Genomic DNA, 17,212 nt, shown 5'->3' with positions numbered 1-17,212 from the left:
ATCAGACAACTGTAGCGTCAAAATTTGTCAGGTGATGTTGTCCTTGGTGATAAGCGCCGGAAACAGCGAATATTCCCACAGTATGTTAAAGTCTAATTGAAATACACCTTCTCTAGCAGATTTCTTTGGTTTAGCGATATTCCAATCAATTTTGAACGATACGTCTGTAACGTCGTCGGCAATTTTAACAATGTCTCGAAATTTGAATTGCTTGGTTTTATACACCTAGGTAGCAGCGTTTTTTCTAAGATCAGGTGATATGATACCAGAAGAAACTGTCGTGGTACCATTGTAAGCTTCAACCCTTCTTTACTACATGTGTTCTTCGACCAATATGACACATTGGTTTTCCGTTTATATCCGAGAAAGCAAATTCATTGTTGCGCGCAGAGTTACAAACCCAGTTTTCGACGTTTAATGTCCCGTTCCTTGTTCTTGTTTCTGTTCAAATCATTCGGGGTGAGTGGAACACTATTTAAAAGTGTACTACGAAGCGGGGTCCCTTGAACCAGAGTCCAGCCGAATAGCGATTCAAAACAAAACAATCTAAACTCGAGCGTATATCAAGAATCCAGAACACATCAAAGAATGAGTAATTAAATGGAACTGAGACGGTGCGATAAGAGAGCCAAGTAGCTAAATTGATATGTAACAAAACCGTGCCACTAATAATTGCGTTCATGATGAAAGATGTCGCGGGCCGCGGGTTGAGAACCCCTGGCCTATAGCGAAGTCTCTGCGAAAATCGAATTCTCTTCTGTGTTTTGGCTTTGTGAATGCCTAGCCGGGGCTTGCTCCGGTAGCGCTCATAACAAGCTTTCACTATCTATTCTCTCAAAGCCGCGCACAATAAAGAAACGGTGATTTACTCTCTCCTATTCGTAAAATGGCCGAGCAAGTGGGGCAACTATGCCTGGTCGCCCCTAAGGTGTGATGTAACAATCGTATCTATATCTGAACTCGGTTACCGTAATATGCGTTGAGTCGACCTTTACTGGTATATGTTGATTTTGACGATGTTTCGCACCATGATAATTCTTGAAACTTGGTATGATATGTCGTGAAGGTAGTATTTAGCACTGCTCCAAGTTTCAGGCTTGCTACTTAAAGATAAGGGTAGTAATTTCGTTTCCGAAGTTCAGTGTGTGCTGATCAATCATGTACATTGTACAGCAAACAGATTTTACTCAAAAGCCGGTATTGGTCTCCATTGATTTTGACGATGTTCCATACCGAGATCGGTCATGACATTTGACACGGTAAGTCTTAATGTTAGTATCGACCGCTGTAACAAGTTTCAAGTTAGTCACTGAACTATGTGGGTGATACTTTCGTTTCCAAAGTCGAGTGAGAGCTGACTCTTCATTTATCGCTAACAGATTTACGCAAAAGCCGTTATTGGTCTCTATTGATTTTAACGATGTTCCATACCTAGATCTGTCATGAGCTTTTGCACGGTATGTCTTGATCTTAGTATCGAACGCGGTGCCAAGCCCTAAAGTTGACACTCAATGATTGAGGCAGTTATTTCGTTTTCGAGGTCGAGTATGGTAGAGCCTAGAGATGCGCGCTGATCTGATACTTAGCCTACCTACATCATTGCGGATCTCACGCAAAAGCTGGTGTCTGTCTGTGCTAATCTAGTCTGCGTTCCATAACGAGATCGGTGATTATATTTCCAATGGTATATCTCGATGATCGCATGAAACAGCTAACTAAGATTCTCGGTTTGCATTCAAATATTCACATAATTTTATGTTCGCCAATGTGCATTTCACTGTGAAATTGTGGCCTTCAAACCATTTGCTTACAATCCCCTGTCAAATGCGATAGCTATTTCATTTTCGATGTCGGCTAACAGCTGATCATTCGATCAGCCTATTCCTCGATCTATTTTACTATCGGTGTTCGTCTGTTTGCATTGATTTTTACAGTGTACCATGCCGGAATGGGTTATGAGATTTCGAATGCTACTTCTCGATGATTTCATGTAACAGTAAGCTAAGTTTACGGCTTTCATTCATGTATTTATTGATTAATATGTTTTCCAACGGCGATTTCGCAGCAGACTTATAGACAGTAAGCCGTGTGTGTTGTGTCACAATCTCCCGTTTCAAGGCCAAAATGTACTATGTTGTTCCGAGACCGAAGTTCCGAGTCTGCTGTCCTTAGTTCTTCAAAGACCATTCAAATTGATGTTTTGGATTCACTATGACAGGCCCAATCTATGAGATAACAATTGCGTATGTGTCCGAAGTCGTTGACCTTTGCAGTTAGGCTTACGCAATCTCTCGAGTTCTAGTCATTGGAATTAGTCTGGTCAACAACTGAACATGAATCGTATTGAATCTTTGCTCCGTATGTAGGCTAGTTTACGCAGTTGCCTTTACAGCGAAAATTAGAGGTCTAGAAATTGGCCAGTCCATTGATCCAGTCGTACGCCGGGTACCTCCGCTTTGGTTGCCTATCACCTGGTCGTAACTCGTAACCACCAGCTCAGTGGTCGTAACACACCAGGATCGTGTACGAAACACTTTCGGACGGGCTTAGAAAAATTATTTTGCGATTTGCATAATCTCTAACTCTACCATGAAATCATAACGCATGCTACTAAGGATGACCTGATAATTGATTCGTGGCATAGGGACGATTCTTAGTTCACGTACATTATGTAAAATAATCCTTTGATTAAAAAAAATGAATAAAACATTTGTTACCACACTTCAAGTCACGGCTCACCGGCAAACCTCTCGCGGCACCTACGTTAAAATCACTGTTGTCGGGAAATTCATGTGACCATCATAAAGTTACTTTTTTACGTTGGAAAACGCCATTGTGACGTCATGTTGATAAAAATCGCTCGCAGCCCTTGCCCCCCCACCCGATATTGTCACGAGCCGCCACTGCACAGCATTAATAACTTCCCTACATTTTAGAAGACACCACCTGCATCAACTCTATCGGTGAATTTGATCACATGAACTGAAAGAGGATAAATAGCCTATGTGATAGTAATATATGAAATTGAAAAAAATTAGATGACTGATCGGCGGTTGAATACAATTATTAACCGTTAAGCGGTTGAATAAAATTATTAACCGTGAAGCGGTTGAATAAAATTATTAAGCGTTAAGCGGTTGAATAAAATTATTAACCGCTAAAACAGTGACTCAAACGACAAAATAAGTTGACATATGTCTAATTGTCTATGCTTCATTTGTTGTATGAACGGTACGCACACGTGACAAGACTTTTACACATTTACTCAATATGACCATGAGCCTATTTTGGAAATACGGTTCGTCTATAGGCCATGTGGTTGCTATTTTCACTCATGCTAGTGATAATCTATTTGCGCTACTCATTTTTTAATTTGAAGACGGTTTCCAATTCGAAATCATATTTTCAGCCACGTAACGAAGCATGTTGCGATGGGATACGCGACATGATACTCACTCGAAGTATCTCCCTTCCGAGGTATAGCCGATTTGAAGCCTGTTACTACAAAAATGTTATGACAAAACAAAACTCAAGTGTCCTAACTACAATCTGTGTAAACACACCATTCGCTATAGTGTCATTCTGCTATCGGTGTTTTCCATGACTGTTTTGACTATTTTAATTTTAATTTAAAGAGCAGATCGATGTGCAGTCGAAACATTGCGATATTTAGATGTCTATAATGAATATATGTAGATAGCGAAATCATTTGTGTGTGGTATCGAACGAAAAGTTGTATATCAAAGTATAATACATTGATACATACACGATTGCGAATGCTACATCAAGTAGCCTAAAAAATTGAGTATTTGCGTATAAGACAGCGTACCAGGTATAACCTTTGAGCAAAAGAAGGAGACCGTATCAACTGAGTAATACTATATTGATTGGGGCTGAGCGCAATGTGTCTAGTGAGTCGAGTGTAGTGAGACACGATTTCTTCAAGTAACGAAAATGTTCGTATGGTTTCAACACTTTATTTCCACCACGGAGACTCGAAACCTCCGTTCGCCGTATAGTAGCACCGAAAATCATGCTGCACAAGGCCACGAATGTTCAGAGAACGACATTTTGTCAAGCTGTATTCCACCCAAACATTGGCCAGAAAGCGCTATGCATGATTGTATTGACTCCAGTCGAAATTTGATCGATGACTTGACTCGAGTCAATTTGTCTATTGGCTTCACTTGTACTCGAGTCATTGCGCATGGCACAAGATATTCTATATGACTTCAAGTTTCGTCTATCAGGGTCCAATTGATGTATAGGCTCCGAAACTGTCTTTTATCTGTTTGGAAATGTTTAGAGTGGGAAATGTGAGTATATTACGAATCCGAGGCTTTCGATATCACCCAAGAGGTTCACAGAAGGAGTTGAACCTGACTTGAACTCGATAATGAACAGAAAACACTATGACTTGGACTAGGATTCGGGTCTTAAATGAGCACTGCGCTGCGATATGCTCTCAATTTATAGAACAAATCGAGAAGCAGTTTTGAATGCAGCCATTTTCTTCAGAGCCACGTAATGGAATTGCAACTAAATGATTTGTTATAGCGTACCGTTACGCTCTAGCTGCCACGACTGCGCATCTTCTCTTCTTAACCAGTTGCGAAATTTCGGATCATATATATCTTCACTGTTGCACTTACTTGACACGACCTCCATATTGCAGTTCCATTTCTGTGTGCATGTACTTAGAAAATATATGTTGCATCGCCCACTTTGTTTCCAGAACATGAGCACACGATACAACAGCATGGACTCTCAATTCCAATTGTATACGTATAATCACCACCTCCGGAATCCATTTCTCCTTTAGCATGTTGCCTGACCAGAATTCGTGATATCATTAATAATATGGAAATAGTTGGCCCTTATCGTTCGGAACTATTTGAGTTTTTCGTTGATAATCCCCGGATCAAGGATAATCCGATAATTATCAACGAAAAACTCGAATAACTCCGCTTCTACAAGTCGGAATTGACTCAAATTTGTTTTGCATCGTCTCTGAAGACAGCTCAACAATTTCATGGGGTTGACAGAAAAATTTGAGTTTTTTTTTTTAATTTTTAATAATAAATTGAAAATTTCAATTCAAGATTGCACGGTCTTTACTGGTTGGAATTGAGTCAAATTTGGCGTGCATCGTTTTCTGGGACAACATGACGATTTAATCATTAGGCGAGTGAGATTTGGAAAAAAAAGTTATTTTTGAACAACCCTAATGTACGAATGTACGCATGTACTTCGGAGAATTCCGGTACTCTGGGGTAACGCTATAGTACACTGTTTATGGATACATAGATTATTTTACAGAGAAATCCATGCATAAGAAGTAAAAAGTGTATTCTCTATGGGTGTAAGATGAGGTGTATTCTTCAGATTTCCACCATACCGTGGGGTGTAAATCAGGCACATTCCGTATCAAATTGTGCTTTCACTCCCGTTCCAAAGGGTGAAGATGAGTCAAACACACCAATCATTATGGAGATATATTGCAGGGATGTAGTAGGTTCTGTTTTCGTGAACCTCACTATTCACTACAACGATTTTAACCATACGTTAGTACCCTGGCAAATTGCAACACCGTAAGTTCCGTGGGGTGTTTTGACACCCCATCACAAAATCGGTTATTTATTACCAGAAATTGCATTTTGACCATCAAAAATTGTATGACGAATGTATTATGTAGAAGAATACAATAACACATCTTACAAGCAAGCTCAAAGCTCTGAAGAAATATCGAAGCTGTGGAAAAATCGGCCATCAAATGGTTCACCAATTATTTTCAAATATATAATTTCTTCCTGATCCTGAGATTCCTGAATAGAGTCAACTAACTGCATCAAATATAGCGTAATGGTGGATGAGATACTGATAACCACAAGTTAGCGGTATGGTGAAGCGTCCATTTTCTTGATCGCTAGGTCGTGAGTTCAATTCCCGGCCGGGTCAGACCGAAGACCTGATTATAATAACACTGGTATTTATGGTTTGCCCGCTTGGCGCTCAGCATTACCTTGATAGCATGTAGGGGTGGTAGCAGACTTGGAAAGTCTTTTACAGTGCTATATTTGCACCTTCCTTCTCCAGCGGCATATGCCGAAGCACATCTTGCACCCTTTATATGCAAATTCACAGATCGTGTGTACGTGCCGCACAAATATCAAGTACAAAAATATGCTATACCAGTTTCATCACTTTTCCATATATCCTCAAGTTTAATTCTATTTTAGTGATAGTTACCAGCTAAAAGTATTAGACAACGAAGGCTTCCATTTCTACATTATCACTAGGCCTTTGTATTTTTCAGAATATAGTTTTCTCTTGACACTTATGAATAATTAGTATTTTCTACCAATGTGAGTTGGCTAGGGGCACGAAACAGTGCGGGGTGTTTATATAGCTCAGTGGTGGATACAGACTTGGAAAGACTTACAGGGCTATATTTGCATCTTCCGTCTCTAGCGGCATAGGCCTAAGCACATCATGTAGGCTACTCATGGTATGCATATGCACATATCGTGTGTATGTGTAACGTAAGTCGGTGCATGTGCCGCACAAAATCAAGAACAAAAATATGCTGCGTCCCACAAAGGTGCGAATTTTTGACTTTGATTTGATTGTTCTCCTAATTCATGCATCTTTACTTCATACTCGGCTAGTTTTTCGTATTCACATATTGTCTGATTTTCTTTTGGAGACCGTAACTGTATCATCATTTGTTACAAACTCCTATCGTAAATAATTGACTCGAAATATTCCACATCGTCTGTCGTTAGGGCAGGCTTATCTAATAACTTCTTGCTTGGGAGTCAACAAACCGTTTGTAACCCAGTAAAATCGGAAACTGCACAGTGACATTGGGAGTCTAAAATGCATTTATCAGTTTCATGACTTTTTCATAAATCCTCGAGTTTTGTTCTGTTTTAGTGATAGTTACCAGCCAAATGTATGGGACAGCAAACGCTTATATTTCTACATTATCACTAGGCCTTTGTTTTCTTTTTAGAGTATCTTTAGATTTTAGTATTTTATCTCTTTTCACTTATGAATTATCATGTTAGTATTTTCTACCACCAATTTGAGTATCTTAGGGGTAATACACAGTTACTCAAAAACGATGAGAAGAAATAGGCCCAGGACCGTAAAATTTTCAGAGATTACCAAGCAGTAATATTTAGGAAGGTACTGAAAAGAACAATGATGTTAGTTCTTCCAAAAAAAAAAAAGATTTTACTGTGGTGCTGATGTTTTTGGCACCATATTTTATGAGCGGTATGTTTGCCAAAACTTTACTTCTTGATGTGCCCCGACGCAGAAGGGGTTGGCCGAGAAATGAATCAATTTCATAGGCCTGAATCCGCTCGTTGCACACTAGGGTTGTCCAAAATTTGGAAAATCTTTAAAATGCCCCGTTTTCTTCTATAGATTATTGATTTAAAAAACAATTTAAAACAGCCTTCTACATATCTTCCGAGTATTTAGGAAGCTGCCGGAAGCTGTAAAAAAGTTGCAAAAACTTGCCCTAATAATCACCATTCTTGTCGAGGTTCCGTTGTAGCCTACTCTTCCGCTACTGTGCCATCTGAACTGATGGGAAATTTATGTAGATGCAGAGCAGACACATCATATGATGCGCTACTCACTTTCTGATGATGCAGCACACACACGTAGGCCCACTCTCATTGCAAACTGCAATATATACACTATACATTGTACATAATAGGTATAACCACCATGCTGGTCGAGGTTCCGTCGTACGATGCCGGTGCTGAGTTTTTCCTTCTGATAGGATGTGGAATTATTGTAGATGCATAGCATACGTATCATATGTTATCAGTAGGGATGGTGTGAACGTTAGGTTCACGTTCGCGTTCTGTGTGTGAACCCCGGAAATTTAGAGGTTCGGGTTCACAACAGAACCTTGGTAGGTTCTGCACTGTGAACCTTTTGGTAAATTGTAATTTTCACTCCATTATATGATCTTTGGCTCAAATTTATTGCATTTCAACTGCGGGCCACTCCATGCATGGTGCTGGCAGCATAAAAATCAACGCTTAACGAGCATGCACCATGCACCTCGACAACCTTAAAAGTTTTAGCTGCTTTATTGCAAAAATTTTCTCCGAATAACCAGCTTTCCGTTTGTGAATATTTAGTGACTCTCTGTTGTGTTCTTGACCAGCAATCGCACGACATCACGAGCGATATACGTAGTCAGCGAATGATGCTTATTCAACCAATCAATGACATTGATATCGTCTTCTGATGTAAAAAATCAGACGGGCGTACGGGGTCAATTTTGACTTCATGTCTTTACTGTATCATTAAAACCAAATCCGTGCGATTAAGGTGCTTGCTACTGCTGCATAACTTCTTGTTGTTTGTGGTATCGGTAGCGAGTATAGAAACCCGCTGTACACTCTGCTCAATATCAATGTAGCAATACTCAGACTCCGAACACATTGTCCGGTCTGGCTAAGACCGTTCAGGCGTAAGCTTATATTCCTTCTTCCTTGGTAAGTCCTCGTCGAAATTGTTGGCAAAGCGACGGCATGTATTGATTTTACGCAAATTTATATCCTTTGATTACCGCTGTTCATACATTTAGCGACGTTTAAAACGCCGATATGTACTTCAGCATTGTGGCATTATCTTCACCGAGTCTTCGCTAGATATCGTGTACATTAATATAGGCTATTTGCTAGGGATGGTGTGAACGTGAGGTTCAGGTTCGCGTTCTGTGTGTGAACCTCGGAAATTTAGAGGTTCGTGTTCACAACAGAACCTTGGTAGGTTCTGCACTGTGAACCTTTTGGTAAATTGTAATTTTCACTCCATTATAAGATCTTTGGCTCAAATTTATTGCATTTCAACTGCGGGCCACTCCATGCATGGTGCTGGCAGCACAAAAAATCAACGCTTAACGAGCATGCACCATGCACCTCGACAACCTTAAAAGTTTTAGTTGCTTTGTTGCAAAAATTTTCTCGGAATAACCAGCTTTCCGTTTGTGAATATTTAGTGACTATCTGCCGTGAGCTTGACCCGCAATCACACAACATCACGAGCGATATACGTAGTCAGCGAATGATGCTTATCCAACCAATCGATGATGTAAAAAATCGAACGGGCGTACGGGGTCAATCTTGACTTGATATCTTTACTGTATCATTAAAACCAAATCCGCGCGATTAAGGTGCTTGCTACTGCTGCATAACTTGTTGTTGTTTGTGGTATCGGTAGCGAGTATTGAAACCCGTTGTACACTCTGCTCAATATCAATGTAGCAATACTCAGACTCCGAACACATTGTCCGGTCTAGCTAAGACCGTTAAGGCATAAGCATATATTCCTTGGTAAGTCCTCATCGAAATTGTTGGCGAAGCGACGGAATGTATTGATATTACGCAATTATTATATACTTTGATTACCGCTGTTGATACATTTAGCGACGTTTAAAACGCCGATATGTACTTCAGCATTGGGGCATTATATTAGGGTTACCATATTTTTGTGAAGCCAATTCCGGACACTCTTTAGCGTCCACTAGTGGATTTCGAAAATGAGGTTCAACACGTTGTCCGTCAATATGACATCACACTAGCAAAGCATTGCTCATCGAGTGTATACACCAGGGGTGTCAAACTCAACTTGCGTCGCGGGCCAGATTGAAACCTTCAGAGCACTCGCGCGCGGGCCGGACCAATCAAATGGTTCCAAAATATTACCTCAAAATCCTTGCCCTTGTTTTTAACTTGAATCATAGTCGTTTCCAGCACTGAATCGCGTCGCGGGCCGGATGAAATCGTCTGGCCGGCGGGATGCAGCTGGTATACACTATACAGGACTGGAGTGGAACATAGGCAGGCCGTGTTATTTTTGGCATATGCCAAAACTGCCAAAAATAACTTATTTTTGGCATTTTTTGATTTTTATTTTTGGCAGTTTTGGCATCGTCCTCTAAATAGATAGTTTCAGCCTCGAATTAGTCACAAAAACGCTTTATTTGGGCTAGTTTGTCAAAAGACACCACAAAATGTGCAGCATCCACGTATAATCAGTGCCAACAAACAATAAGAAGAAGAATAAACCTAACGATTGCATAGGTTAATAATATCAAACGAAACCACAAAATGTGCAGTATCCATCGGAATCGGTACCAATGAACCAAAAAGAAAGAAAGAAAAGCCCAACAAACACGCTCAACAGCTGATTGTTACAGCTGTTGAATAGACTTAAATCGTTTGCACTGTAACAGTGTTTCCAAACTCAGGTCAGCTAAGATTCTCCTAAATTCATTTCTCGTCCAGCGAAGCTGGGAAATATCGGCTTCAACAGTAGCCGTTGAGGGAAAGAATGTTGCCAGTCATCCACAAAAGGTTTTCAGAGCTTCAATATCTTTGGAGGGCCGAACCGGCTTCCATGCATCATGAAAAGAGATCACTTCGCCAGTGCCAGCGATCTCATCGCGGCAAGAATTTTCTTCCCGATCCTTTTCCAGGAGTTTCCTGTGTTGTCTCTCAACACATTCTATTTAGTAGCCCGACTATCATTTCTCCTTCAGTCTACCGATATATTTTCGGAGGACTTTTGTTACTTCACGTGGCTTTAATATTACCAACTTGCATGGAAGAGTCCTGGGAAGGTTAGCTTGTTTCAGAACATTGACGCAACAAGAATCTCTGGCAAAACGAGACTATGCAGCTCAGAAATAGCCAGACAGTTTGGTGCGTCACATGTTCAACTCGATCACAATGCAAAAATCGTGGTTGATTTTGGGGGTTCCAGCTCCATGAGCAGAATATAATTTATATTTTAATAATCAGTACTGCGGCAGCTTCTCATTGATACCCGTTTCATCAAATTTAGTGCTCGATAAGCCGGTCAAAAATGGTCGTAAAATTGCCTTTGCACAAATGGAAAGTATGACGTAAACCAAATGCAGTCAGCCGTTCAATCACGCTGTGCCCACACCATTTAGGACAACATGCTTTCACCCCTAATGGGTGGGCTGGACCCAGATTAAGAAACCTGCCATTCACAAACGCTCTTCTCGCTTGTAGCGCGGTCCTGTTAACACAACACCATGAACGAAATAGACTATTTGGCAGGCCGCGTTATTTTTGGCATATGCCAAAAATTGCTTATTTTTGGCATTTTCAAATTTTTATTTTTGGCAGTTTTGGCATCTGGCTCCTGAAATGCCAAAAATAACACGGCCTGAACATAGGTCATGAATTGGGCCATCTGTAATGTGAGCTCTGGTGATTGCTACATGTTAGGGTCTGCAATAAATTCATCCACGGTCCGGATGAAATCGTCTGGCGGGCCGTATCTGGCCTGTCAGAATTGTGTTTGTTAGGTCGGTGCGGCTATCTGGTTATGTGTATTAATCAGATCCGAAACAACATTTTTCTGCCCCCTTCCGCCAAAAAAAGCACGGATCTTGGGCCCACCATAGGGTGGTCGATGTAACTTATTGGGCACTTACCATGCATTAAGCTGTTAAATTTTATGTATGAATTCCGTCAATAATATTGATTCTTCCATATATTAGGCTACTATAAAGTGCACCAGAGGTTGCACATCCGGTGATTTCTAACCTTTTATGGTTGCGACCTCATTTCCAACTTGAAAATGTTCCGTGGCAAAGTTCCAAACTTGATAAGCTGATTGCTAAAAAACTTCAGCTTGCCTAAACTTACTCACAGCCTAGGAAAGCTGATTACGTCCAGAGTCATCGCGATCCCCAGATAAAGGCAAACTACCCCAAGATTTGGAACCACGGTCCGTGACTGAAGCATCCAATCGGCCTTAACCAACTCTAGGAATATACCGTTAGCTTACAATCCGACTTATTTCAGTAAATGATGGTTATTCATATTTATTTTGATCGCATTTTTGACGAGGGTGGTGCCTGGTGCCCATACTAATATCATTATACGTTGCATTAACTCGCGAGCGACGCGAAGAAGAATTTTGAATAGCATAAATACGCTTGAAAATATATTGTTCATGTGGATTTACGAAAAACTTTTGAGCCTGCTTCAAGCCTTCAAAATTCCGGACATTTAGGCATATTTTAGAAATTCCTCCCGGACGCAGTTTTTTCAGTGAAATTCCGGACATGTCCGGGAAATTCCGGACGTATGGCAACCCTACATTATATGGACCAAGTCTTCACTTGGTATCGTGTACATTAATATAGGCTATCACTTCACTGGGAGATAGGGTTGGAATTAGCATTATGACGTCACGTGACGTCACGAGGTTCACGTTCGTGTTCACACAGAACCTTTCAAAAAGGTTCGCGTTCACACGAACCTGAACCTTTCAGAGGTTCACACCATCCCTACTATTTGTTATTGGAATTAGCAATATGACGTCACGTGACGTCACGAGGTTCACGTTCTTGTCCACACAGAACCTTCCAGAGGTTCACACCATCCCTAGTTATCAGTACCGCCAAATCGGTTGAAGCTGACAAACCATCTCTATCTCTCGCGAGAGTTGATATATATGCCGCAAGCGACCTCTCCAGCTCTATTATGATTTCCTAATAGTTATGATTTACATGCTGATTCCTTAACAACATTCATCTGTCTAATGTGTTACAGAACGTACCTGTAGGTTATCAGTTACTGCGATAATAAAGTTCGATATGGAACCCACCATACTAATATCAGGAGGATACCCTACATTCAAAGGTCCCGTTACGATAAACGTTTACCCACGGCAAGATGAGCAAGACGAGAAAGCGCACAAAGATAAAGGTTGGGCGGAGTGTGATAATTTTACGTCTATAACTAAGGCAGATGAGAAAGATTTCCACGCTCATGTCCAGGGGTCTTTAAATTGTACTTAAGTACAATTTAGCAAAAATAGCTTATTTTATACTCAACCAGAATTTTAAATTATACTAAATTATACTTTTATGAAAAATGGCTTTCCTGGCGTAGGAGGTAGGGATGGTGTGAACGAGAGGTTCACGTTCGCGTTCTGTGTGTGAACCTCAGAAATTTAGAGGTTCACGTTCACAAAGGAACCTTGGTAGGTTCTGCACTGTGAACCTTCTTCATAAATTACAATTTTCACTTCATTATAACATCTTTCGTTGAAATTTACTGCATTTCAACTGCGGGCCACTCTATGCATGGCGCTGGCATCATAAAAAAACCAACACTAAACGAGCATGCACCTTGAAAACGTCAAAAATTTTACTTGCTTCGCTACAAAAGTTTGCTCGAAATATCCAGCTTTCCGTTTGTAAATATTTATTGACTCTCTGCTGTGAGCGTGACCCGCAATCACAATACATCAAGAGCGAAATACACTACATGTAGGATTGTAGGTAGTCAGCGAATGATACTTATTCAACCGATCATTTAAATTGATATCGTTGTCTGATGTAAAATATCTAGCCCAGGCGTACGGGGTCAATCCTGCTTGCACATGTTTGTTGTATCATAAAAACTAAATCCGTGCGATCGGGGTGTTGGCTACTGCTGTATAACTTGGTAATGAGGTAATAGCGGTAGCAAGAATAGGAACCCGATTTACACTCTGCTCAATTAATCAACGTAGTAATACTCGGACGCTGAATACAATGTCCGGTCTGGCCTAGACCGTCAAGGCGTAAGCTTATATTCCCTTGCAAGTCCTTTTTGAAATTGTTGGCAACGAGACGGAAGATATTGATTTTATCGGATTATTATACCATTTGATTGCCCCAGTTGATACATTAGGCGACGTTAAAAACATCAATATGTACTTCAGAAACGTGACATTATGTATCCTGCGTTGTCGCTAGGTATCGTGTACATTAAAACAGGCTATTACTTCGCTTAAATGTAGGGTTGGAATTAACAATATGACGTCACGTGACGTCATGAGGTTCACACCATCCCTAGTAGGAGGGTACCATACTGAGACTTTTATGTGAAAACAAGCTCATGTTTTGCGTTACTCCACCTGCCGGTGTTTCAAGTTTAATGATCTAACCAAAAATCACACAAGTTTCTGCAGCTCTTGAAACTGTTTTGCATGAAGGCGGCCTTCGAGCGAGAAATCGGTCAGGCTCTCCCGGTAGTCATCCTTTTCAATTCCGATGGCGGAAAAATCCGCCTCCACTGGTGCCGTCGTTGGAAACACGGTCGAGTGCGTTCCGCAGAAGTCCTTTAGGGTGGGCAGGTGGATGTTCATACCCTCGAGGACACCCCAAGCGTCCCTGAAGCTGCTGTCAGGGCCCTCCTCCTCCATCGTAATGCGGAAATTGTCATGGTCTCTGTAAAAGTCCCGCAGTTGAGCGTGCTCCGTCTCGACATCCTCGAGTTTTTCTTCGGTCCACCCAGCTGCTCAAGGCCGTCCTGACTGTTCGCGAACCAAGTCAGAGACAGCTGAACGATGCAGCTTAACCAGTTCCTTCGGGAGCGTCGGTGGTATCTCGTTGTTTTTGATGTCCGCGTTGTTTGCCAGGAGATCACAGACGCCATGAAGTAGGGTGCAAACTAGATTTTAAATGGAATTTTAACCTACTTATTGCTTGAAATCATGCAAGATGATTATATTTTATGAAAGAGCCAGTCTCATACTTTGTAATTCTGCAATAAAAAAAATTATAAAAAATTTTGATGATCTGGGTGTACCTTCCCCCCTTAAGAGCTGGTTCAACCAAGCAACCTACTGCCGGTATATACACTGCAACTCCACCTCATCCGCGTCAGCGGTGTCTTACAAAAGCCTATCGGTGGGCCGTGCTATAAGTCGGCAGTTACGGAAAATATGAAGAATGCGGCCTGGTGTAAATGACCATAGCAGTCGACAAACACCATGAATACCCCAAAACAAACAAACAAACAGTATATTCCGGTCTTGTCCAGTTCAGCAGGGATCGTCAGCCGTGCCAAGTTACAACCCATAGTTGAGATAATTCACTCACTCGCTAGAGTTTAGATTATAGCGAGCGAGAAACATGAAATTTGGAAGCCTACTATGGCAATTTAATTTGAGCTGCGATAGATCACAAAACAGAAAAAAAAATGAACAAAGGAAGAGGAAGATGAGCTGAGCGTGGAATGGAATGAAGCGGAAATCAATCCCGCCGTGCGAGCAAAGCCACACACACAGCGCTGTGCAGGAAGAACCCCAGTGCGGTGCGGCATCTGCACCCCCGCCGCTGCCGGTCTCCCCACCCAACCGCCAGGCAGCCCCTGTGGGAGCCAGCAGGGCCCGAACGGAAGCGATAAACCCGCCAATGCGTTTCTTAGAGACTCCGGTGAACTGACAAACACCGAAAAACGGTAAACAAAAAAAATCCTTATTTTATACTCGACAGAAATTTTATTTTATACTAAATTGTACTTTTGAAACCCAAAAGTACAATTTAAAGTGGCCTGCTCATGTCGCAAAACAAAAGGAATTTTATCCGATTACGCATCACCCAAAAGGTAGCGTCTTAATTGTTAATAACGAGTTTCGTGGTGAAAACGATGAACGTCTGGGTTCGGACAAAGACCTGTACGATATGTTTCGATTATGGAAGAATATGGGTTGCAGTCTGACGGTTGAAACAGATCTTACTGCAGACAATTTGCTCTGGCGAGTGGGAGAATTCGCTGCACATCAAGAAAGATCCGATTTTTGCGTCGTCATAATCATGTCTCACGGCAAGGAAGACGACATGATAGTCGGAAGTAATAAGAGTAAATTGGAGGTCAAGAAGGTAGTGGAAAGAATCACATCTGGTCCAAGTCTGGAATCAAAACCGAAACTTATCTTCTTTCAAATGTGTCGGGGGAACAACATAGAAAAAACACAAGTAGATGCTGGGGGGTACGACACGGACGGCAGTACGTGGATAAACGAAATGCTACGCGAAGTACTTCCAAACGGAAAGATACTTGGTTCGGACCAAATCGAGGTTGATGCTAACGCCGAAGAATACGTTTCACCAACGAAGGATGTCATGCTGGCATTTGCTACCCAACCTGATTTCGTATCCTTTCGCGAAACTAAGAAAGGCTCATGGTTTATTCAAAGCATCAAGAAAGTGTTCACCGATAAAGCTGCGAAACATGATGTGCGTGACCTTATGAGCATGGTGAAAGAGGATTTGAAAAAGAACATAGTATACGCACCAGGAAGTGACATCCACAAGGGCGTGCTGACAATGGATGGTAGCGATAGCTTTGGGAATAAACGATTGATGTTATTTCCTGGATTCCCAACACCGCATAAAAATAACTTTTGAAGAGCCTGGCTAGGAGCGATTTACTATTCGTTGAATTGATTTTGTGTCGAGATTTTATTCGAGAAGTGTGTAAATAGCATGATGCTAATTAGCAAGATATATATGAGGCGTGTTTGGCTAAAAACAAAATAGCGATAAGGTAACCGTAGACTATTTATTTTATGCCGTATAGAGCGGGGATGTCAAACTCAAAATCTTGCGGGCCGGACCAGTCATCAAATGATGCCAAAATGTTACTACGTAATTGTACCTTTTTTTCAGACGAACACTTCAACATCGAGCAGATATAGGCTACATAACATTATATATCTGAAATATTTAGAGATGATAAGGGCTATGTTCTAGCAAGACCTTGATACGCGAACAATGAAATTCAGAAAACTACAACGATTTGCGGATTGAATACACACCAGCACTAAGACTCTAACACAGGGGTGGCCATTGGCCAATCATTTTGCCATTCTCGGCCGCATTTCGATTACTCATCCACGCAAACACAGTTTGTTACATATCTGTGTTCCATGCAGTCGTGGTGCGGTGGTAGCTCGCCCCATGCGCTGTGAGGAAAACCGATAATTTAAAGTGTACACGTGGACGCGGGGGTCCGTGACGGCCCAAAAGTGGTCCGCGAAGACAAAAAGGTTGAGAACCACTGGTCTAGCATTAACTTGAAGGGTGAAAACATTTTGGCAGCAATCATTTTTCTCAAAAAGTCACCGTATCCGAACTGTAGCTGAAAGATTGTCGTACGCGTTATCATTCATGTCATTTATAAATTGTGTGTGAAGCTTGTTACCGGCACAAAGCCTTTAAGTCTTCGTTTGCTCATTCCCAAATATACCTGATTGGACGTCGTTTGCGTACCCCTTCGAGTTATCTGCAGGAGCGCCTGAAATTGATTTCAGTTTACAAATATTGTTGTTTTTGTTCAGAATAAGCTATCCTCCGGTGCCG

General features: G+C 41.3%; 2 protein-coding genes across 3 annotated transcripts in view; both read left to right on the top strand.

The window, feature by feature from the left end:
• LOC145438215 (uncharacterized) overlaps positions 1-17,212 on the top strand; it is a 171,199-nt gene that overhangs the window by 149,110 nt on the left and 4,877 nt on the right. The window lies entirely within an intron of this gene.
• Positions 12,609-16,314, top strand: LOC145437095 (caspase-2-like). The gene is made up of 2 exons (XM_080314267.1): positions 12,609-12,857; positions 15,420-16,314. The coding sequence occupies exon 2, from the start codon at positions 15,533-15,535 to the stop codon at positions 16,256-16,258; it is 726 nt and encodes a 241-aa protein (XP_080170393.1). The 5' UTR covers positions 12,609-12,857; positions 15,420-15,532; the 3' UTR covers positions 16,259-16,314.

Source organism: Botryllus schlosseri, chromosome 4 (assembly GCF_051294905.1).
Source record: "Botryllus schlosseri isolate E-star chromosome 4, Bs_hap1, whole genome shotgun sequence".
Classification (NCBI taxonomy): domain Eukaryota; kingdom Metazoa; phylum Chordata; class Ascidiacea; order Stolidobranchia; family Styelidae; genus Botryllus; species Botryllus schlosseri.
This window is presented reverse-complemented; position numbering and strand designations above follow the sequence as displayed.